This window comes from Cricetulus griseus, assembly GCF_003668045.3.
Source record: "Cricetulus griseus strain 17A/GY chromosome 1 unlocalized genomic scaffold, alternate assembly CriGri-PICRH-1.0 chr1_0, whole genome shotgun sequence".
NCBI lineage: Eukaryota > Metazoa > Chordata > Mammalia > Rodentia > Cricetidae > Cricetulus > Cricetulus griseus.
In genome coordinates, this window is record NW_023276806.1 from 178968808 (window position 1) to 178994526 (window position 25719).

Here is a 25719-nt window from a genome sequence, read left to right on the forward strand (position 1 = left end):
ACCAGTCTACCCATGGTGTCAAGAGAAGGATCTCCTCTAATTCTTTGAGTTCCTTTTTCATTTTTAGCACCAAGCACAAAATATCAGTGTTCTGGACTCATAGTAATGTTTGGGCCAAAGGCGAGTATGAAAGTATGGAGGACTCTTAAATGCATCACTCAATAACAAGTCGCAGACACCCTGCAGCTTTGGATGGCTACACAGCTCGTTTGCAACCGGTCCTGGAGGCCTTGCCTCAGTGCTGCCTTATAGAACAAAACTGTTCTGCTCTCCCAGCCTCCACAGGATTTGCAGAAGTTGCCATGATGTCTTAGGTTTGTTGGCTTGTTTATTAAATTGAAAGCTACATTTATTTTTATCTGACATTGGCAAACTTCAAGACTGAGAATTCCTATGTAAAAATTCAGTTTTCTAATGCCTCTAAGAAAAATGAGAAGGCAGACTATACTGGGTATATCTTGTGTAGCAGAGGTGCTGCCAGCTTAGTCTTTGAGTCACGTTCCAGTGCTCATTGAATGATAGCTGGTTGGCCCTCTTACACTAATCATCCTTCTAAGCAGTTTAGCTTTTGGCATCTGATGTTTATCTTTGAATGCCAAGTATGTTTAAGATTTTATTATTCTTTCAAAAGATGATGCTCCATAAAAAGCGATTACAGTCCAGAAGTGGAAGGAACTCATCCTTACCAGTCATACATTACATAGCCTAATCCAGTCCTGAAACGGGAGCCACACCGAGAATTTACAAAATGGCGGCAGTGGCTGGCATTTTATTGTGTGATTAAATTTATTGTCATCTGAGAGACTACACTGTGCTTTGAGTTTCCGCTGGTTCTTGATCTCTCGAGTTTCTTGCTGACAGTTACTCAGCAACAGGTGTTCATTACATTTCAAAGTACATCATCTAATCCTTACAGGAAAGCACATGAATTTTTCATGTTGGTATACAAGAAGAAAAGACAAAGGAAAAATAGAACTAGAGAACAAGACCACTCTCAAAAGAAAAAACAAACTAAAGCATATGTATAAAATCTTAGAATTGCTATTTCTAGTTTTCACAACATACTCATCAGTGGGTCACATGTAATGAGTCAAGACATCACATAAAAGTGTCAATGTTGGATTCTTGGAAGTAAAGTTGCAGTATTTATTGCTGTGGAATATAATTTTGAAATGTGTTACATTCATTTATGCCGTAGAATCTTTGCTTAATGATGCAAAGATGTGTTGCATTCTTTTAAATTGCATTAGTTTAACTCTGTAAAGCTGTGTTACTTTGCCTGTCTAAAACACCTGATTGGTCTAATAAAGAGCTGACTGGCCATCGCTAGGTAAGAGAGGGATAGCTGAGGCCACCAGGCAGAGAGGATAAATAGAAGATAAAAAAGACACCAGGAGCCAGCCACCCAGCCACCCAGCCAGACATGGAGTAAGAAGTAAAGAAAGGAATATAGACTAGAGAAAGGTAAAAACCCAGAGACAAAAGATAGATGGAACTATTTAAGTTAAGAAAAACTGGCTAGAAATAAGTCAGGCTAAGGCCTCGCATTCATAACTAAGAATAAGCCTTAGTGTGTTTCTTTGGAAGCTGGGTGGCAGGCCCCCCGAAGAGCAAAGAGTGAAAATAAAAACTAATTGCAATTTATGATCTGAGTCAAGATACTGCATGAAAGTGTCCAGGGTATGTGTCCTGGAAGTGAGGCTGCAGTTGAAGGTGTGTGTCCGGAAGTGATGCTGCAGCTGATGGTGAGTGTCCCGGAAGTGATGGTGCAGCTGATGGTGCGTGTCCCGGAAGTGAGGCTGCAGCTGATGGGGAGTGTCCGGAAGTGAGGCTGCAGCTAATGCTGTGTGTCCCGGAAATGAGTCTGCAACTGATGGTGTGTGTCCAGAAGTGAAGCTGCAGTATTTATGGTCCTTATCTGATCTAGTATTTAGATTTGAAAAAAAATTCATTTCTCTGAGAGAATTTCTTTTTTTTGGGGGGGGGTGTTCGAGACAGGGTTTCTCTGTGGCTTTGGAGGCTGTCCTGGAACTAGCTCTTGTAGACCAGGCTGGTCTCGAACTCACAGAGATCCACCTACCTCTGACTCCCGAGTGCTGGGATGAAAGGCGTGTACCACCAACGCCTGGCTCTCTGAGAGAATTTCTACAATCATTCATAAGGACTTTTCTACCAAGTTGAGAATTATGACTTTACTGTGAATTTATAATTTATTTAAATTCATTTCTTAAAGTAGACTTCATATACATATATGCATATTACAATATACATAATAAACAAAATAAAACTCTCAGAATGTCTGTAATTTCATGACTTCATTTATTGATATGAACAAATTAGAATACAGATCATCAATAACTTAGAATAATTCCTTCTATACTTAACATACTTACAAGATATGGAATCTTCAAAATGTTACCATCCTTTCCTTATTCACTTTATCTTCACTATAAAATGATGATTTCTTTAAATTGTGTTCTGAGAACACAATACCATGTATTCTTTTATTGTTTCATAGTGATTATTTCCAAGTGCACTGTTTTGGTGGCAAATCGCAAAGCATTTCTACTTATCTTTGGATGGTTTTTATTCCAGACCATTTTTCCAAATAGCAAGGAAAGGCACATATACAAATTTATGCAAGGTAAAAAGGAGATTTGTTCACTGATGGGGAAATTTAGAGGAGGTCTTTCTGGCCAGAGGTTAGACATTTTTGCTGACAGCCTCCCCTATTCCCTAATGACAAAAGGTTTTCTGAGCTTGAGATTCCTCAAATGTAAAACATACACTGTCTAGCAGTGTCTGCTGAGGCTTCTATGTATCTCTCCCAGCAGAACCAAACCTGGGACTCTTGCTGCCTTCTGTTCAGAGTAACAAGACTCCTTTGTCTCTGGCCCAGGAGGGTAATGCTTTCTGATGGAGTCTCAGAAACTATATCAGCCAACTTGCCTTGAATATCACGGAAAATCTCAGGCTCTTCACAGTTTGGATCAAACAAAAGAGAGTGTATTATGTGGTAGTGGTGATAATAAATACCTTTTCTAGAATTTTCAGAATATGTACTTGTGCTAGAACAAACCTAAGGAGGGCAATTAATATAAAGATGATAATTCTAATCTTGCAAGCATGTTTTGCAATGTGATTCTCAACAAAATCATCTTTTCCTACTTTGATCCCCGATGCTGTTTGTTTGTACAGACACTACAATGATTTATATATGTAATTTTAGCTCTCTTATTAGAATACAAGGAACAAAGCCTGTTAATGTCAGTTGAACCCATAGTTTAGATGGTCTATTTATTCACTGTCTGATGATGGCACCTTTATCACATTCTTTATAAAGACAGTCCAGCTAAAGAACTCATTGTGAACTCTAAGAGATACAGTTCACAGACATGAAAATGCCCCCAAAAAAGTCAAATGAAAAGTAAATTTTTCTCAGTTTTATCAGGGTAAAAATACTGTAGCATATTGACAATGGCCTAAGTGTTCAAAAACTAGTAGGATCACTGTAATCAGACAAAAAGAAACAGATCAAGCCATTCTAATTGGAAAAAGGGTGATGAAATTGGCCTATAAATTCTACAGTGAAGTCTGATGTGTGGAGAAATTTTCCTCAAAGTTCTGATGTTCTGGTTTTAATAAGAGGGTTTTTGTTTGTATGTTTCAATAGTTTAACATGCTCAAGACTTTAGCCAAAAGTTAACTGGGGTGACAAAATGACTTCTGTAAAAATATAAAGTTACATTTTTAAAGTCATCATGTATAAATGCTGTGCCAAACTAGTATGGAAAATCATTTTCTTCATTTGTTTTGGCAATCAGGATGTCTTTTGGTTCTGCTCCACAGTTTAGCATCCAAAGGAGCCATAAAAGTAAGTTATTTGTTCTGTACAAACATTTTTAAAGGCAGTTAAACAACAGGGTGTAATGCTGCTTCCAAATTTCCTGTACTAAAAAAGGTACAAAAAGCAAAAGGTTAAATACACATCATTTGATCACAGTTCTTTGCTGTATAATTCAGTCACCCCACTGCACATTAACAGCCATTTACTGTTCTTGCACATCTCAAAAGGAAAAAGGAAGTTAAAATATAAACTAACCTACTAAGTCACTCTTTCTGGGCTCCCTCTTGAGATTCATAATTAAACCAGGATTAAGGATTTCACAACTTGCTGTTGTATGACACTCAGACTTTGTGGACCAGAAACAAATTAGCAAAGATAGGATAACTTAACTGTTAAAAAATTTCATTTTTACTTAAAAATAAATAAAAGAATTCAGCTAGCATACCTGATCCCCATAGACTATAAGCACACAACTATGACACTATTGTAACTTCATACAGTGCTATCTTCAGATTTCCAATGTTCTAATGATAAATGCTTTATAATTTGATTTTACTTTCTATATTTTGTATCTATGTACAACAGGAACCATTAATATAAACTTAAATTATACATGTCATAAATATCATTAAAAGCAAGAAAATATATGTGAATATAGCCCATTAAAATCATCCTAATGGCTTATAAATGGTAGTCCTTAACCTCATGCACATTATCACTCCGAGGGTTTATGCCTTTGCACTTAATTATAATGACTGTCATTATCCAAGTTGTTTAGAAGTCAGAATTATGATCTTTTAGACTCTAGGCTAAAATTAATATTTGAAAAGCATATTGTCCAAAGCACATGGACTCAAACAGAACCTACACATTATACAAACATCAATGACCTGATAAATGCCCCCTTTATGTACAAAACTTTCTCAATTGCCATCATTAATGTGAATTACCCCCTAAAATTCATATGCAAATTATATTTTAATATTTTCCTTCCACTGAATCAAAAACTAAATTATAAACCAAAATATTCATTTTGACCTTGAATGAATTTGAGAATCGTGTGTAGGTTTCTAAATAGAATTTTCTAATGGCAGTCATATCTACAGAAATCCAAATATGTGATGTAATCTTAAGCTCAAAATCTGCAAAATAAGCTTAACTTTAGAAGCTTGGAGAGCAAAATGTTACCAAAGTTCCCTTAACTAAAAGTTTATTGCTAAATATTGGTTAAATTATGACCTTCATAAAATATAGTTCATATGAAGAAACTATCCATTTCTGATGTTTCATAGGAAAGAAAAACAGATTTTATGCTTTAAACAAAAATTGATGTTATCCAGAGAGTAAGTTTGTTATGTAGGAATTCACACAGTAATTGTCTTCCAGGCCCAGACTCCAATAGGAGGTAAAGGCAGAACACAGATAACCTGTAACCTGGGTTTGGATGCAGGAGCCTCCTGGGGCTGTCAGCCCTGCGGTAAATAAGGAAAGGCAGTGACGTTCCTTTGAATTCTTTCCACTGTCACCACCAACAAATTGTTCCTTCAGTTCTTATAAATTGCTAAGCTAAATGGCAAATCTGCAAGGCAAGCAAGAACCAAAGGTAGCTAACTCCTTACAAAAGATGCAGCTGGGAGGTCTGGTGGTACATTGAAAACCAGCAGAGAAGAGTGCTGTGGGAAGAGCATAGGCTTCTGGAATGTGATGGCTTCGGTTCTAACCATGGTTTACTAGCTTCCCATCTCTTGTCTCTTCTACCTTCCACGGATTCAGTATACTGCTGCAGAAGTAAATACAACTGAACTCCGTCCGATTCTAACTACGCTCCCCTCTTGTTTGGGATGTTCCAGTCACATTGACGTTGACTATAAGATTGGGTTCCACAGCAGACAACCAGTTATCATGCTGAGCCAGTCTTAGCCACATGCCCATCTTTCTGTTTGCTTTGAGCCTACTCTCATCTGAACCTCTCACCTCTGCATTCATACCTCCATCTTACTTAGAAATGATGGTACATCGGAATCAGCTCCTTAAATCCTAATGATGGCAAATACTTAGATAGTGATTATTGTTTGAGACACTGTCTTAGACATGCACTAACTCATCTCAACTCCTCAGAAAAGGCAAGAGAATGGTACTATGACTAGTCTGTCTATGATTGAAAAATATGGATAAAGAATAAATAGGACTACATCAATAATCTAAAAATGGTAGACTTAAGATAGGAGTCCAGTCAATCTACCTATAGAATCTCTGGATTTGTATTATGTTGTCTAAATATTAAGAGTTTTCTATGAACTACTCAAATAAGCCTTATAATTTTTTAACAACTGATTTGAAGTTCAGTGGATCAATAAAATTCAATGTATTATTGCAATACAAAATGTCTATCTCTTGAGTGTGAATCTACTAGTCAAAAAATCCAACACATCTGTCACTATCTTCCTGGTTGCATCTTGATGTTATCAGAGATATAAATACACTGGACATGAAGAATGTAGGGAGAGGCTATATATATTTTTTCAGACAATCTAAATCAAAATTTATGACTAAATCAAGAATTATAATTTAAAAGTGACTGACAGGAAATATGATAAGAACTGTTCCAACATCAGGCATGAGGAGCTATGGATTCCTGCACATAAAAACCAATATAGGTGAAAGCTTCCTTATAAACAACATCTAGCAAGAAGGCCAGTGATGGGTACTGAACTGCAAGCAAATGAAATGTTTCTCTTCCCATTTTCATCTTTCTATCAATGTTGAGTCTTGATAAAGTCAGGTCTGGATCAGAAATCTCAAGACGATGCAGAGCATTTCACTGCAAACATGCTTTCCTCTAATTTAGCCAAACATTTTCTTGGAGTCAAAGATTTAACAATAAAAAAAACAAAAAGGAGGATTGCTTGCCTCTTGAATTTTTCTTAAAATGTCACTGATGAGGTGATGAGATCAGAGTTTAAATCTAAAAATCTGATGTCATTTGGGGGTATTTGAGAGAGAGAGAGAGAGAGAGAGAGAGAGAGAGAGAGAGAGAGAAAGAGGAAGAGAGAGAGAGATATTCTAGCAGAAAAGCATTCTCAGATAAAGCTAATGGAATCATAAATTGAAAGTTTAAGAATGAAGAGAAACCTTAGCATGAGGACTCACTTTTATTTTTCAGTGAGAGTTAAATGTGCTTCATGGATAGAACAGAGACAGCAAAGGGGTATTTAATGGCTAAAGACTATTACTACGTGTTTTCAAAAGTGCAATGAATAAAACAGAATTTAAAACTGACAATTCTTAAAAACTACTTAACACAGTATGCCTATTAAATGGTTGATTCTTGTGCATTTTGAAATTGAATGGGAAAATTCAGTCTTACCTGTGTGTGTGTGGTGGGGGTACCCACGTATTTCTGTTTAAAATATGTTTAAACATATTTGGAACTGCATGATAGGACTACTGTTTTCCAGGAGATAGATATAAGGTCTGGACATAGATTGCAATTTCCTGGGTGGATTTAAGAAGTACCACTTTTTCATTACTTCACTCTAGGGGTGGGGTCACGACATGGATAATATTTACAAGAGGGTTAGGTATTTACAAATATGCAATTAAGGCTGGAATTACTATCATGTTAAACAGTACCATTTTCTTTGCCAAAGTGCATAGCTAAGAGTAGAGTAAGGTGTGGAGTGGAACTAACAGAAAGCAGACAAAATTAACTTAAGGGATATTAGAAATTTTTCAAAAAAATACTTTTTTATGAAATTGGTTTTGACAATAAATACAGTGGGATTTTTCAAGAGAGCAGAAAATGATGATTTATGGGGAAGCTTTAGAATTAGTAATATATAAATGTTCATTCCCTCGGAGACTAATGTGTATTAGTTACTTTTCCATTTCTGTGATAAAACATCATGACCAAGGCAATTTCTAGAAGGAACTGTTTATTTGGGGCATACACTTTCAAAAGTGTCTATCACGATAGACAGGCAAGCATGGGAATGGAGCAGCTGAGAGATCACAGTTTGATCCACAAACAGCAAGAAGTAGAACATTTGTACTTCCTCTAACAAAGTCATAGCTCCTAATCCTTAAGTCCACTAACTGGAAACCACATAGTTAAATATAGGAGTCTATGGAGGCCATTCTCATTAAACCACGACACTATGCTTTTGGAGTCAACTATATCTTCATAGGTGAAGCTAATGAACCTACATTTAGGAGCCATCTTCCCATGTAGACTGACAAGTAATAGTCACTTCTAACACAATATGGGAGTAAAAAAATTAGATTCTCACAGAAGGCTAAGAAAAGGCAAGGGAACTATCTGCAAATATAGTAAAAAAGGAAATAAATTTTATAATAGGGGGAGAAAACTTTCGAGACTTGGGGGGCAATAGGACTGCATAAGGATCAGTAGAATGGTGGAAGAGTAAGTAGAAGTGGTCTGATTGGCTGTTTCATTGTGAACACACTAACATTAAAAAGCAGGCAAGAACAGATTGTGAAGGACTGCTAATCTGGGAAATCCACTCCAATTTTATTCAGACTGATTTGTATCTTACTAATCTTAGTTTATCTTTTGGAGTCTATGATTATTTTATACCTGTAAGTATTACTGAACTTTCAACATATGACAGATGGAAACAGGACCACAAAACTTTAACAGCTCCTATATAAAATAACATCTGTTTGGTTTTTGCGGAGAGGGGAATAAAAAGGTATAAAGGAGGATGGAAAATAACCAATTGTAAAGGAAGAACAGCATGAAGAGTTCATATCACGTACAAAAAAAAAAGTGTTATCTTGCAAAAGAAAACTGGGCATCTTTGGGAAACAAGGCAGGAGGGAGAGAGATGGTAGGTCTGCTGCTGACAAGGAGTTCGATGCTCTCAATGTGCTAAATGAAGATTAGTAGTCACTCATCTTCCCTGAGAGACCATCTAGGATAATCCCTCATGACACATCCCTGCTGACTGCTGACTATAGCCACCAAAGGCAGCACTGACCCTCACCCTGGGTCAATAATCAATACTTAGAATCACATCTCATAGAGCTCTGTACAGCCCTTAATTTGACCTCTCCCTTCTAAATGCCTCAAATCCTTTTGTTAAATCTTCTGGAACACCATTAACAAAATTCCTCCTAATGTCACCTTTTCCCCCTTTACCTTCTCTCTCTAATTAAAGCCAGGTCACCCCTTAGTCTACTGGTTCCCTACTAGCCATCTCCAGTGATGGTGCCTTTCTTAATCTGGGAAAGATGCTTTCATTGATTTTTCTCTACTTCTGCCTCTTCTGCTCTAAATTTTCAAAATTTTGCCCAATAAAATATGATAGTGAAAAGAAATCTTAATATATGCTATTGAAAAGAAGGCACTACACTGAAATTTATATAATCACACCCATACTTCCTGCTACTCTCTTTTAGTCACATCACATCATCCCTTGGTGCTCCATCTTCTTAATGGGAATTCTCTTTATTGTATATTCCTGTCTTTCTCTTCGCAAACATGACTTATCACCCACCACACCAACCAACCCGTGCAGTGTCTGATCCTTAACTGTGTCAATGATCTGATTTTCCAAATCTACCTTGTCCAGGTACTCTGACTTCATTCTGCAGCTCTGCCATACAGTAGCTACAGGCCACATTTGATTACTGAGCCTTGAAATGCAGTGTGTAATCAAGTTTGCTTCTAGAAAAATAGTCTTCTGACCACCCTGCTCGCCATGCTATCCTTTTTACTTCCCCCCCCCCAGAGCTGCTTTATTTTCCTTGTAATACTTTTCACGTTTGATATTATAAAATGTTATTTTATTTCCTTACTTCATGTTCTAAGTTTTAGACTGTATATGATCCATACTAATGATGTTAAAATTATAATCAAATGAATTAAAATGATTAAGATGGAAATTATAGTTCCAATGCTAGTAATGTATTCATGCAGAGATACATGAATCAAGAAATGTTAAAGAATATGTGGGCCATGAGGACAAATTCGAAAATGTAGATGAATCTGCAGATAACTGGCACCTTGCACATGAGTGAAGGAAGAATTTGGCAGTCACCTGGGGGCACCATCTTTTACTAGTAGGGTTCATGTATCATTAAGTTAGTGATTCTACCTCTGCATGTATTCTCAGTGTGCTTTGCAGTATTTATGTAGCAGGGGATGATTTCTAGAATGATCTTAGCAGCACTAGTAAAGCCAAATGCTAGAATCATCCAATATCATTTGACATGGGATGATAAAATATGCTCTACTTATGATGTAAAATATTCCATAATATTCCATAAGCTCAAAGTGAATAAGAAGAACTTACATCTAATATTAATAGTGGACCCAAAAACCTCACATGGTCTTTTACCAAAATTAATTAATCTTGTATACTCAAAGAGGACTAATATTTGCCTCTTAAAAGTATGGAACAGAGGCTCAAAGAAGTGATGGGATTTACACAGTGGTATATATAAAGAGTCAGGATTTAAACTTCAAAAGTCAGAGCTATGCTTCCTGGTTGCTATTTCACCTCTAACAGCAAGGAACCAACAAGAATATAAGTAGGATTAAATCTATGAAATAACATTAAATGACAGAAAACAAGAATCATCTTGGAAATTACAGTGTATTACTGTATGCCATTTTTTCACAGCGGAAGTCAGCTATGCAAATTAATACAGAGTAGAGAGAGTATGTGATAAAATAATTCTGAGAACTAAAAACAAGGGAAAGTGCCTTCGCTTAGCAGAAGATGCATAGAGAAGCAAAAAGAAGGTAGATATGGTCACCCTAGTAATGAGCTTGGTGGTAGCCTCATCTCTAGGTGACTAGTGGTTCTTACAATTATGTAATCTAAGGCAGCGATGTGCAGTCTCTGGGTCATGACCTCTGTGATGGTTCAGCAACCCTTTTACAGGAGTTGCAGATCAGATATCCTGCATAACAGATCTTTGCATCATGATTCATAGCAGTAGCATAATTGGAGTTATGAAGTAGCAACAAAAGTAATTTGTGGTTTGGTCACTCTATTGAACGAGGAACTGTATTGAAGGGACACAGCATTAGGAAGGTTTTGAAACACTGCTCTAAGACACTTGAATTACTTATTTCCTTTTACATATCAAATTTGTTACATCTTAAATATATTGAAACTAAGAAATGAAAAAGTTAGATGTGATCATAAAAATGGGCATTGACTATGTTCTCCAAAGTACTTGATATAAAGAGTAGAAGAAGGACTGTGGTTTAATAGGTAGATCTACAGCTAGGCTGTGTGGTGCTGGTGGTCGTGGGAGGGTTTAATCCTGCTTATAGATAGGCAGATTGACTTAGGGCAACACTTTCTCCTGGGGAATAACAATATCTGGAGACATTATTTTATTATCAAGACATTGGATACTATTTGTATACATACTATCAGAGTTAATTTTCAATTGTCATAAAACACCATGATCAAAAGCAGCTTAGAGAAAGAAAATATATTTGGGTTTACAGTTCCAGAAGAGTCATACTAGCAAACAGACATGGTGTCCAAAGCAAGAAACAGAGAGATCACATCTTAAATACAAGCATGAAATAGAGTGAGGAGACACAGAGACAGAGACAAAGAGACACACACAGAGAGAACTGAAACAAGGGTATGGTAATATGAATAAAATTGGCTCCCATAGACTCATAGCCAAGTGGTGCTATTGGGAGATGTAGCCTTATTCGAGTAGATGAGGTCTTGCTGGAAGAGGTGTGTTACTAGGGGTGGGCTTTGAGATCTCAGATACCCAAGCCAGGCCCAGTGTGGCTTTCTTATTCTGCTACTGGCAGATCTGAATGTTGAACTCTCAGCTCCTTCTGTTTGTGTGCACATGGCCATGTCTGTCTGCATACTGCCATGCTTCCCACCACAATGATAATGGACTAAACCTTTGAACTGAAATCCAATTCCAATTAGATCTTGGGATTAAATAAGAGTTGTCATGGCCATGGTAACTCTTCACAGCAACAGAAACCCTAAGATACATGTCCTCAAAGTCTGCCACAGTGACCCACTTTAGGAAAGCTCCACCTCCTAAGCCTTCCCAAATAGCTCTACTAACTGGGGACCAAGAGTCCAAATGACCAATCTTATGGGAGGACATTTTTCATTCAAACCAAGACACATGCTCTTGGTGTCTACTGAGTAAAAACCAGTTCATGATCCTAAGACACACTGTAAACACCCTTCCTACCAGTATTGTTAAAGATATCATAAAGCATTATCTTAATGTTGAGAAACCAAGAATAGAAAAGGTGAAGCAGAAAACACTGGAAATACAAGTGCAATCATGTAACTGGACAGAAAGTCAGTGGGAGAGCTTGCCCAGAAGAAGACCACTTAGACTTTCAGAAGTGAGACCGCTGGAGAATTCAACTCATACTAAGCCCATCTATTTTAAACAGAGTCTGTAACATCTCCCTCACTCTGATACTATTCTAAGTTGACACAATTGAACAGAGCTTACACTGTGTTACTGGAAGGTGTACTGCTAATCATTTGAGTGAAACAGACAGAACAAATACAGGTTAAGAAATGTAAGTGGAACATGTTGCCTTAAAGTCAAGTAGGCATAAACCATAGCACAGACTCCCAGTTGGAGTCTGCCCCTGATGTGGACCCAACAGTGGCCTTTGTAATTTTAACTACATTACGAAGACTCTCAAGAAAATGCAAGCTTTAGGTCCCACAAAATCAAGATACTTCCATCAGTGCAGAGAAGACATCCAATCTAACAGTGTTATAAATTACTTTCATTGGCATCCTTGCTAGATGCCCCCTGGAGATCAATGGCTTCATGATTGCCATACTACCTGAAGATCAATGGTCTCTCTATTGCCTCCCTGAGAGTTCACAAAACCCACCACACTCTGGGTCCCCTACTCTTACATTATTTTCATGTGTCATTTCCTCTGTGAAATCTCATCTTCTGGCATTAAAGGCCTGAGGGTACAATTAGGCCAAAAGAAAAATGGGAAATAAGTAGGAGATCCAATTTTCCCTGCTCTGAAGGGGAATCACATCATAGCAGGGGCTACAGTATCTTGATCTCTCTGTACCCATGGGAGACAACAGCTCAGGGAAATGCTCTCTCAATTCTGTGTCCTAAGAAGATGGTTGTAACTTCCAGGACCTGATTACAATGTAAGAACCATGTCTGTAATGCAGATTTTACTCACATTCCAAGAGGCTAGATTTCATGGAATTGGAAATTCTATTTTCCTTTTTTAAAAAGTATATTTGTCTTATGAAGGGGGAGACATGTCACAGAGTGTGTGTGAGTTAGAGATCTGCTTTGGGAGTCAGTTCGCTCCTTAGGCTGGGTGTTCCCGAGAGTGAACCCATGTTGTCAGACTTGTGCAGCAAAGGCTTTTACATGTTGTGCTGTCCCCTCAGATCACACATTAGCGACTTTAAAAGAGATTGATCTGACTTAGTATCATATTGACTCACTTTGTTTTTCAGATTCATACACATACAAAATATATTCTAATTATTTTCCTTATGTCATCTTGTCACAATCAAGACCTTTCTTGTCATCCCTAGGATCCCCTTTACCAGATTCATGACATTTGGTTTGTTTTTGTGACCTGTTAGTATAGCAGTGGCCACCTATATCCACCGAATTCCACTGGAGCCTGATGGGGTCACAGCTGATACCCAACTGAAGGCAACGAGTCTTACTCTCTCTGCATCTATCAGTAGCAGATTGTTGGGCAGTGAAGAGTAGGGCCCCTTGAGTCCTTTGTCCACTGATGCTTGGCTATTGACAGGTCCATTATTATGTGGTCTAATTTATTTGGTGTTTATTTTTTTACCCCTACATTACATATACCATCACAGAAAATCTGAGTAAATATTACTACTGAGAGTGACCTGGAAAGAGAGTTTGAGATCTGAAAGAGACCATCATGAAAGTGAGGGAATAATCCATAGAGCATCTGTCCAGTTAAATGGAAGGTCATGTGTGGGTATCTGCATCCATGTACAAAAGCACTTAGAGAAGAAAAGAGAAGTCAATGTGCTTATTTCAAGGCATTGGTTATCTAATAGAAGTGGTCAGCCCTGAAATAATACATATAAAAGTAACTTTATATGGGTTGAGGAAATTGTGTTTACATATATCATGCATAAAGTCCTTGATTCAATCACACCCTTCTTTCTTTTCTTGTAAATACAAAAGCCAACATTTGTGTTCTCTTCTGCATTGACATATATGGTGTTTGAATTTGGGCAGTATCTAATGAATGTGTATGGGGGGGTGTGGGTGTGTGTATCAAAGTCACGCACACATATAATATATATTTATATACATATAAATTGAAATCAACTTTGAGTTTTTCCTCAGAAATATAGAAGGAATTATTGAGAAAAAAATGCTGGACTAAAGACAGAAAGATGTGGCACCAGACAACTAAACATCCACAGAGGTGAGAGGCCCCGAAAATGCCCCAGTAGCACAAGATCCATTTTGTTGAAAGAAGTATAAATATCATTTTAGAGTACTGTGATCTAAACACCCTTAGGGGTTGGTGAGAAAGTCAGTGCAAACAACAAAAACTAAAAAGCATGACTCATGGGTGATATCCTTCTGTGTATATGTTTCTCTTATTGGTTGATGAATAAAACACTGATTGGCCAGTAGCCAGGCAGAAAGTATAGATGGGGTTACCAAATGAGGAGAATGAGGAGAATGCTGAGGAGAGGATGAAGAGAGAAACTGCCAGAGAGACAGCATGCTGCTGAAGAAGTAACATGCAGGATTATGGGAAAGCCATAGCCTCATAGCAATACATAGTTTAATAGAAATGGGTTAATAATTAAGAGAGAGCTAGCCAGTAAGAAGCCTAAGCCATCCTCCAAACAGTTTACAATTAATAAAAGTATCTGTGTATTTATTTGAGGCTGAAGGGCGGCGGGATTAGGAGGGATGGAAATTCAGTTTACACATGACATAAGGTACAGTTTACCTTTTCACAACAAGCAGGAAAGTTGCAGGAAGAGAATGAAGGAGAAAGAGGAAAGAAAGAACTAAAGAAATGAAGGGAAGTTAAGGTGTTATGACTATCTTCACAGTTACAATACTGTAAACATGCAATTATTAGTTAAAAAAAATTTCAGTCTATGTATACTGGGAAGGTTGAGGGCAGGTCCAGGGTTGCAGGTGATAGGTGTTGCGCAGATCCCTGATTTCTCTACAGAAAGAGGAGAAAGCAAGTCCTTGTCTTCCCTAAGGATAATAGATGATAGACCAATTCAAACACTACATCTATTGATGGACAGTACACAGATCCTGTCTTTCATATTTCCAGGATAATGAGGAAGGCTAGGGTTGAACCAAGGACCTTCAGAATGCTAATTATATTTTCTCACACTAAGCTCTAGCCCTATATCCTACTGCATGAAATAAATTTACACAAAAATAAAATAGTAAGAACCCAAAGGAACTGCAAAACACTTTAAACTATTTCCTCCAGAGAATAGGATTTGGCAAAGACTGAGCAATGATGCTTTTTGACATATTTTTAAAGAATTTTGAATTTGAGTAAAAGACTTTTAAAATGATTTTGGTTCATTTTGATAAACATAAAAATAAAGCACAAACAAAGTACATTATTTCATATACACACTAATGCCAAAAATCTATGATCTGAATTTCTTCATATTTCCTATAAAATCGATACGATTCTGAGAAACCTCACTCAGTTCTGTTTTGTATACACTGCTTTCCTTCCCACTGCTAACCATTCCAAACACTGATCTTACTTTAATAATGCACTTTCCAAAAGCTTGTAGAGCATCCATCACAGTTAACAATATTGCCAAGGAAACTAAACCAGGCAATTATACTGATATCACAGGTCCATATTTGTGTGTTGGAAAAATACATCCCAGAGGCACCTCTATTAAAGCAGGATCCTCTAACTTAGGTCTCCAAACAATAAGTGGGTGTGGTGATAAAGGTCACCCACTGTGTAAGAACATCAAATCACGTAAAAGTGGTCTCTTTGCAAATCTTGATATCAGTGACATGCTAGGAAAGTTCATATATGATGCTTTATAAATTTCCTCAAATTATTTCCTTTTTAATGAAGCTTTATTTCAATTAAGTAATAATTCCAAATTTGAAAGCAGTAGACACAATGAGAAAAATGTCAGGTAACACCCTTGTAATGTAATACCACCCCTCTTTCTTTCCTTCTTCAAATTGTTGGTGTTTCGATACCTCTTTGTAGCCATCAGTGATTCGTTCCAGGTTCAGGGAATAGACAAGGTCCCTGCCTCCCACAAAAAGCCGCTCTTGATACTCATCCAGCAGCATTGTATGGAGATCAAGAAATCCAAAGGGGCTTTCAAATATTGAAGTTCTGTTCAGATCCAAGAGTTCTGAAATGCAAAGAGAGGTCTACACTAAGTACATAAGACCACACAACATTTTTCTCAAAGCCCAGTTTTTATATTTGTTTCATAAATATGAAGACTTAAATTGAATTATTCAGAGAAGATTAGAAGTATCCAGTCATCCCTCAGTATCCATGTGGACTTTGTTCTAGGTCTTCCCATACTATAATGTAAATAATGTAATGATGCCCAAGTCCTTTATATAAAAAGGACAGTCTTTACTTATAACCTAAGCATAGTCTCTCTTATTCTTTAAGTCATCTCTTGATTCTTATGCTACCCAATGCAAACTAAATGTTTTGTGAAGTTATTACACTGTTTGGAGAATAATGAGAAAATTTCTGGTATGTCCAGGATAGGTATAGAACTTTAAAACATATATGTCCACATTAGAACTGTGAAAGCAATACCCACAGATACAAGGGAGTAATGACTATATAGTCAGTTAACTATATTTTAATGTGTGGACATTCAGATGTTTATTAATTTATTAATCTGAATACATAAATAAATCTTAGTATGTGAGGCAAATATCCGATGATTTTGGGTAAAATCATCAATAACAATATTTATTGGGCAAAATCATCAATAACAATAGTTACTGTGTAGCGCAAAGTAAAAAGTTCATTTTAAAGCTTCCATTGCATAACAGAATGTAATATCTACACAAAACATTTGCAAGTGTGTTTACTTAGTTCTAATAGACACAAACTCAGGAACCATATTTCTACCTAAAACTGATATTGAAAATCGTATCCAAAATCAAAATGCAAAACTCTGGCAACAATCAAGTTTGTAATAACAACTGTTATTACTCATAAAAACAATTTGAAATCTGCTTTCCACTAGTGTGATTTGGTCTATCTTCATGCATTCTTGTGTTAGGAATTGCAAACAATATCTTTGGGGTATATACATATTAAATTTAAGAAATCAGAATCTGGCAAAGTCTCATGTGTACATTTCTTTGGTGGAGGTACGATCTTTAATTTCATAAGGTGGTTTGGTACTTAGGGCTTGAAAATGGATATATGAGAACCTTTGGGGATGAGAAGGAATATCGGCCAGAAGACCAGGCTAAGTACAGAACTGTTGAAGTCTCCTTGGGAAATAGTGAGCAGAGAAACTCATCTGAAAAGCTAATGTCAAAACCACTCATAAAGTGTGTGGAATCTTACTATCAGCACACTAAAGCACAAGCACTCGATGGAAGTATGAAAAATCCAACATTTTCTAACTAAAATATTAACGATGAAACCACATTTCCTCACTATTAAGAATCCAGGAGGCAGGGGGTTGAGACTTCAAAGCCTGCTTGGGCTTCTTAGTGAAACCTGTTTTAAGTAAGAAAAAACCTAAAAGAAAACAGTGAAAAAGATTGTGCTCTTTATATGGTCTCTGCTCTGCAATTCTATATGCTCAAAACTCTGTGGAGTAGAATTTCCTTTAAATCTCTGGTTTAAATCAGGCAATATTGCAAATATTCAAGTACCCTATGTAGACATCACATTTGAGATACTGAACCATTGGGCCTCAGTAAAAAATCTGAGACTAAATCTTCAGTGTAGGCCTGAAGGAATACCAGGTATTTTAATGGGAAAGGAGGAAAGTTGGAATTAAAGAGAGATTAGGTAGAGGCTCTCAAATTCCAGAAGAAAAAGAATAGTCACAGTTAATATTGTTTAAGTTAAAAGTCATACAATCATCCTTACTAGACAATCACAAGTGACAAAAGAACATTTTAGATTCAGTATCATCAATGGAACAGAGAGCAAAGCTCTCGGCTGCTGCCATGCTTTGGGTCTTAGAAAAGACAGCCTAGGGTTTCATGTGAACCCTGTTAAGTGGACTCTCCCATAATTTTTTTTCTATTTTCCTGTGTATAATGCAATATTTATCTTAAATGGGCCACGTATTAGTATTAACACTTTTTATACTATCAAGCTGAAAAGTAGTGAGATGTAAAGCTCAGGAAATTAAGTTTCTTGGAAAATTAACAGAATTATGAAAAGACTCTGATATGAGGTCCCTTGCCAGAACTGTTACCAGAGTTTAATGGATAAAGCCAAGGTTTTTGACTGAAAAGTAGAATTGGAATAAGAACCAGTGAGGCAATATCGTGAGTTAAGTCCATCTATGGAGGCTCTTATTTACTTTTTGATGAGGCCGTTAACACCCAGCCCATTACCCTTCTCGGCATGTAAGAAATGATAGATATAAGCTTTTACTTGTTATCCCCTTTCCACTTCTGCCAAACTTATTATAATTCTAAAAGATTAAAGGTTCTTATTCATGCCAATAGTTACATATGTATAAAGCTTCACTCATGTTACCATGGATAGATTGGACAAAGCAAAGCAAAGGGAAAGAACTGGACTATGCATTAGCCCATGTAAATTATGTCCACACCAATTTTCAATAGCTTAGTTTTTTTTCAATGTGCTACCACATTGTAATAATTTAAATTATCATTTATTTTATCATTTATCATTTATTCATTATTTACTAATGAAAACCTCTGGTAGCCTCAAGTCCAATGACTGTAATAGGTAAATGCTGTCACAAGAAGAAAACACTCAGGTTATCTATTAAAACATGATAATCAACATTCAGCATACATGTGCATTGCAACCAAATTCCTCTAAGTAGAATCTGGAGAAACAAATTTTAGCCATGAGTTTGATCTTAGTTGCCTGGGTAATTGGACAGCCTTTGAACTATATTCATTTTGTGTTTATCCTTTTCTATATTTGTAATTTTTAATTGATTGACTCAATTGCATTTTCATGGTGAGGGGGACAGCATGGTATAAAAAATAAACTGAACTTGTCATTGAATTAATAAAGTCCCATATATATTGTTTTTCTTAAAAATGGGTGGCATGTTTAATAAAGGCTAACTATTTTCCTATATTGAACCTTGTTTAGAAAGAAATATTTAAACTGTGTGTGGTTTTTATTATTTAAATGATTATATGATAACTATTTTCTTCTTGTTACTGTTACATCCTGACTCATTCATACTGCCTCAGAAGAAATTGCTGCCATAGTATTTATGATTCAAAAAACTGAATGTCAACACCCATCTTAGACAACAACCTTACTTTATTATGTAGACATTTCCCATAATAATTGCTAAGTGAGCTTTATATGTTGAAAAAAATAAGGGATTAAATACAATGTACTTTTAACTTTTTTACATTTGGGAGAGGTTAAGTGCTTTGAATGTTTCTGCTGCAATTGAATGATCAACACACATTTTAGAACAGTACCTGCTGTGGCCCTCTAGACAGCTCAGACTTGACAGTAGATGTATTATCTCAGAATCATAACAATAGGCACAACATATCCATGCAATGGCTTCTATTTTCTCCATCATTTTCACAGGCAATCCCCTGATTTTGAATCATTAATCTTCTTACTAGGCCTTAGCTATCCATCCTAATAGGTGGTCAAATGTAGTCTTTGATTTTTGTCAGGTAAGTTGACAGTATTGATTACAGGAGAGGGTTTGTGCTCTAGACATATGTCCAGAATAATGGACACAGTCTGATGGGGAATGTACTGTGTATGTTTATCTTATTGTTGAATAAAATACTGTTTGGCCAATGTCAGCAAGTTAGACAGGACTAGAAGTCAAAGAGGATTCTGGGAAATGTAGTAGAGAAGTGGTGATGCAGACAGGAAGTGACATAGCAAGGAGACTCACATTTGAGCGAAGAGAAACAGGAAAGTCCCCCTTTTCCGCTTCCTCCTTCAGTGGCGGATGGGATGTGAGCCACTGGCAAGGAGGGACACCAATAAGGCGTCCGATAAGATAAGTCTTATAAAATATATAGATATATGATAATTAAGATTGAGCTAGCAGGTGAGAAGTCCTAGTCATTGGCCAAGAGCTTTGAACCTAATACAAGTTTCTGTGTATTCATTTGGGCCTAACTCGGGTGGGCAGCTGGCATAAAGCGCACATGTGGCAGTGGGGCTAGGCGGCTTTTGGCGGAAAGATTTATTGTAACACACAGTCCTTTCTTTATAGAACTGTGCTTTGAAAAGAATGTGTTTATTTAATTTTATATTTTATATTTATTCTATATTAACTCCACTCTTTTATTTCATTCACTTATTTAACTTACTTCTTCCCCAGAAGGATCTGAATTTCCTCATACAAATAATTTCAATTAAATTAACAAATATATTTTTAGAAGACTTAGGGTAATAGGAAAACAATTTTAAAAGAGACAGTTGGAATTAATATAACAAATATTTCTCTAGTGTTTGACGAAATGCTACATCATCTCCCCAAGTTGACTTTAAATTACCCTATACCCAAATAAAAAGTCAGGACAATATAATCAACATCAAAGTGAAATTATGTGCAGAAAGCATTTCAAAGTGCCAAGGATTAATAGAAAATTCTCCTAAGGTTATCTTAAGAGGAATGCTCAAAAATAACACAGTGACCTCCAACTATCACTCCAAAACTTCAGAACTGTTCCTATAATTTAGAGTCCTCAATGAAAACCAATTTGTTTGTGCCAAAGTTCAGCCTTGCAAAAGTAACTATACAGTCACAGATGGCCATAATATTCAGGACAGTAACTTTTGGAAGAATAGAAATTAAATTAGGTAATGTGAATCCTAGAGCAGAAAGCTTGGTCTTGTGGTAATTAGAAAATGAGCAGAAGTCCATATAATTGATCTCTGAAGAAAATGCACTGGTTTGGTCCTCTCCTCACCCCCACCCCCTTTTTAAGGCCAGTGCTCAGTATACTATTTCTGAGCTTTCTTTATTAATTTTCTCACAGCCAAATATGTCTGTTGGACTCCTATTGAGTAATACTCAACACTGTACAACAATAGTGTCTATACTCTCAATTCAACTCAAGACAAATAATAAAACTGGTTCATCTATGTTTGAATTTCATATATAGCTAGCTTCTTGCAGATTGCTTTATCAGCCTAATGGGCTCCAAATACTCATCTGTAGTTGTAGTACAAATAATAAAACCCAGAGAGAAATACTGGGGTTCAAGCAGAAGATGAGAAGCAAAGCAGCCAGCCAGTAGCTCTTACTTCTAGCAGGGCTGAAATGCAGATCCTGTTTTTCCTGTGACTGGAAACTGAATCTCACATGAGACCCTTGGCTTTGTCCTTATGTACCTTTCTAGTACTGGGATTAAAGTGTGAGCTCTATCAGTCTTTTAGACTGATTCACTCTCCTGTAACCCAGGATGGTGTTGAACTCACAGAGATGCCTCTGCCTCTGCCTCCTGAGTCCTGGGATTAAAGAACTGTGCCACCACTCCCCAGCTTCTATGGCTAACTAGTGCAGCTGTCTTTGCATTCTGGCCTTCACTGGCTTTATTAGATCATAAACTGTATAACACCACATGTAGTTAAGTGTGGAATCAAGTGGTAAACAGTGTGGTCCTATAGTTACATGATACCAGAACATTCCCCATGAAGGCTGTGCTTCAATTACACAGGCAAACCTACTCAATGTCAGATAGTCTGTAGTCCTATAGTCTGTATTTCTACTAGGCTGAAGAAATTGACTTGATTTTTATAAGTATTCAATATAATCTTATTAAAGCTCAGAAATTGGAGAACAAACCTCTGTTAAAATTGAAATTTTTTCTTTTATCGATTTGAGCTATCTGCTCTGCTACTAACTGGGTTGTCAGAGCCATGGCCACTGCTGGAGAGAAGAAAAAGGAGTGATTCCCATGCCCAGCCTCTCTACATAATCCACACACATTTGCTAGAAATTGAAATATGCTGTGCTTGTCAAATAGGCATTCAAAACACAAAAGCAGTCAATAAGTTAAAGTTTAAAGTTTCTGAAAGAGCCCAGAAACAATTGCTGGAATTTAAAGAACATATTTATATAAACACAACAAAATCATTTATAGACAAACAAATAAATTTGTGGTATTTTTAGTATTAAAAATTCATTAAAAAACTATTTTAATGAAAGTATTATCGCTTGTGTTCTAGTAATAACATTTTAAATAATTAAATATAATTAACCTTACTAAGAAGTAAGCATAAAATACCAATTTTCATAAAATTTTAAAAACTAGAAACTACTGAAAACATGACTCTAAAATTCCATAGGATATTTGTACTTTATTCAAATTTTCTATAGTGAACATGAATCAATTAATTAAAATCAGAGTTATATCTCACAAGTAAGAAAGGAAGACATATAAAGTGCTTCCATTTCTGCAATAAAAGAAGGCCTGACTGTCAAGGTAATAAAAATAGTAGATACACATTCATTGTACAGTCCTGTGTCATTTATTGAGGACTAGATAAATATCATCTCATTTGGTCAAATGACTGCCCCTCAGAAAAACTGTTTTCTACATATAAAAAATGTGAAATTATAGTAATTCAGTACATAACTCGGGTCATTTGGTTGGTTTGAGGTAAAAATTTGAGAAAGAGAAGCTGATTGGAGAGTTTTAGGAATAGATGTATATATTTTTAAATGTTCCTAAATACAGATATATTCCTTAATACATTTTTTCCCAAATATATACATGTTTATGTATTTAACATTAATTAGAGAAGAAAATACACCATAAATCTGAAAGAGAGCCAGGAGGGGTATATTGGGATTTGAATGGAAGCAAGGGAAGGGAGAAAAGATATGCTCATTTAATAGCCTCAAAAAATTTAAATCTACAGATTTAAAAATGCAAATGAAATCACCACTGTGAGCTCAGAGAACACAGTCACTGCACTCTTCTCCCAACACCAGAAAGCAAAATGATTGTCTGATTTGTTAAGTTTATTCTTTGCTAAGAATGAGCTGGTGTATGAGAAATGTGCATTTTATAGTTTACTGATTTAAAAAAAACCTCCTAAAATGGGATTATATTATGTCAGTAACAGAAAGGGTTTTTGTCAGAGCTCATATAGAGTACAAGAGTTTGAAATTTCAATTTGATATAATTAAAATAAAAACACAACAGAAAAATTAAGCTTAATGTCAATTTTATTTACCTTAATTTGTATATTCAACAGTCCCATAACAATATGGAGTTTTTCACATTGCTTTTATTTATCAGTTAATGACATATTCAGTTTTATATATCTTGTGTTTTAGAAAATGAGCTAAGCTTTTCCTAATTAGCTATAGAGTTTCAAAATCTTTTTTTTTTTTTTTTTTTTTTTTTTTGTTGGTGCATGCATACCAAGGCAGGCAAAGTAATGACAAGACAGGGCTCCCCTGCTCCCTAAGGAGATTTTTTTCTGATCTTAGCTTCAGATATGCCATGGACTTGGCATATTTACCAAGCAGTGTCTAACTCCTTTATCCCTCCCCGCCACTTCAAGTTGTCTGGAGGAAAGAAACAAAATATACAGGAAGAAAGGGACAAAGGGACTCTAATCCCAGTCAATCTTCACAAAATGCTATAAATAATGGACAGTGCTGACTCAGGGAGAGAGTGACATCTTGATTCTTTCTACCCTAAAAATAACGTGAATCACTTGGGGAGAGAAGGACAAAGAAACAAGACAGAACGAAATGTACCAACTCTGAGTTCATCCGGAAATGTTCTAAAGAGGGAACTAATTATTACAGCTAAGCTGCATGCTAATTATCAGCTGTCAATGAAGATTTGCACAGAGGATTTAGTCGTTTCCGCTGGGGCCTTTCTAGTTAACCTGCAGGGCTCACGGTGTTAAAGCTCTCTAACATCGATATATTAAGGCATGGTTCTCTGCAGTTACAATGTACTCCAGTGCTGCCCTTGGGTGTGTAAGACGCAAGACACGGGAGGAGGACGTGCATATTATTTAACTCACAAATTTAAATAGATTTGCTTCCTTCTTAAATACACGCTTCTTGTTCCACTGTCAACCACCAAGTAAGCACTTTGTGAGATTTGGTACTGTAATTAAACATATCATTATTTTCCAAATCATGGACTTTGTTCAGTGTCTCTTGAAGTTGATTGAACCAAAGTCATTATCAACAATAATGAAATGAGGAAATAGCCATTAAAACCTTTTCAACTTCATTGTTAAAATGGGAAATATTTCTTGCATCATGCTTTGATGATTTTGACAGACTTGACAGATGAATGCTAGCAGCAAGTAATAATGCTGAAAATGATTGAATCTGTTAAAAAAAATGGAAGGAATTGAGGTGTTGAGAATGTAGTTTATTGACAGAATGCTTGCTTCACATGTATGCATCCCAAGCAGTGCAAAAAAAGGCCAAAATACAAAATAATATTAATTAACTTTTTAAACAATATAAACATGGAATTGCTATGATTTTTGAATTGTCCCTTTTGTAATGGACAATGATAGCCTTTTATGCATTCATTGAACCTTGAAATTCTTTGTGCCAAGTTGAGGGCAACCACAAGGCATTGCAGCAGACTAAGCTTTCAATTATTTGCTACTTCCAAAGACAATAAAATACTTGTAGACAGTATATAGTCTTCTGTTTCTTAAAAATCACAAAGTAACTCTGAATTTAAGATTCCTTAAGCTATCTTACATATATAATGAATATATAGTATTTGATATGATATTCTGGCTTTCTTAGCTCTGAATTCTGTGAACAAGAAGCCACTGAGTACATGTTTACATTGAATCACTGTCTACCATGAATTAAACATGTGTCCAGACACATGAATTGAAATCATTTAACTGAAGAAAATTAAGCAATATAGTTAATATTCCATTAGCTGGTGTTTATGAATGCCATCTATATAGTTAATCCTGGCTATATTTTATCTCAGTGAGAAACAAATGAAGGAATCCTATGGGAAGAGTTTCTTGAGGTGAAACTGCATCTTGGCGATGCTCTCTCCTGAGATCCAGGGAGGCACTCCTATGTTCCTTGAGGGCCTTATACCTAGGGTACGCTGCTCTAAACTTGGAAAAGAGATGTTCCAAGTTCTCTAATGGTGTGATCAGATTTCATTTAAATTCACCTGTTGCTTTTGAAGGTACATAATGCAAGTCAGGAAGGAGGACCAGAGGATGAAGGGAGGTAGGAAGAAGGCTCTGTAATGAGTGGATGTGGGAATGGGAGAAAACAAAGCATCCAGCATTGGAGGGACAGAATATGAAGGGGCAAGTGGATGGGATAAATGGACAGGAGACATTTTTAAACATGTTCAACATCTCTGCACATGAAAACTACTTACTTCAAAATAGCACCTAACTCAAATCAGAGTGGCTACCATGAAGAAATGAGACAAAAAACACTGTCGAGTATGTGGTAGAGAAAGAACACTTTTTTTACTGCTAGTAACAGTGTAAACAGAGAGGCATTAATAAAATTAATCATTAAACTTTTTAAATAAATTAAAAATAGTACTGAAATTCTAATCCAATTATTCCATTCCTTGGCACATATCCAAAAAATTGCATATCCTACCACAGAGATAATTGCATATCCATGTTTATTGCTATTGTA

At 36.2% G+C, this 25719-nt stretch overlaps 1 protein-coding gene across 1 annotated transcript in view; it reads right to left on the reverse strand.

The window, feature by feature from the left end:
* Nucleotides 1-25719, reverse strand: part of Sema3e (semaphorin 3E) — a 248153-nt gene that overhangs the window by 104031 nt on the left and 118403 nt on the right. Inside the window, exon 2 of the mRNA XM_027393496.2 lies at nt 16097-16257. Within this exon, the coding sequence (XP_027249297.1) occupies nt 16097-16257 (161 nt within the window). The remainder of the gene's footprint in view (nt 1-16096; nt 16258-25719) is intronic.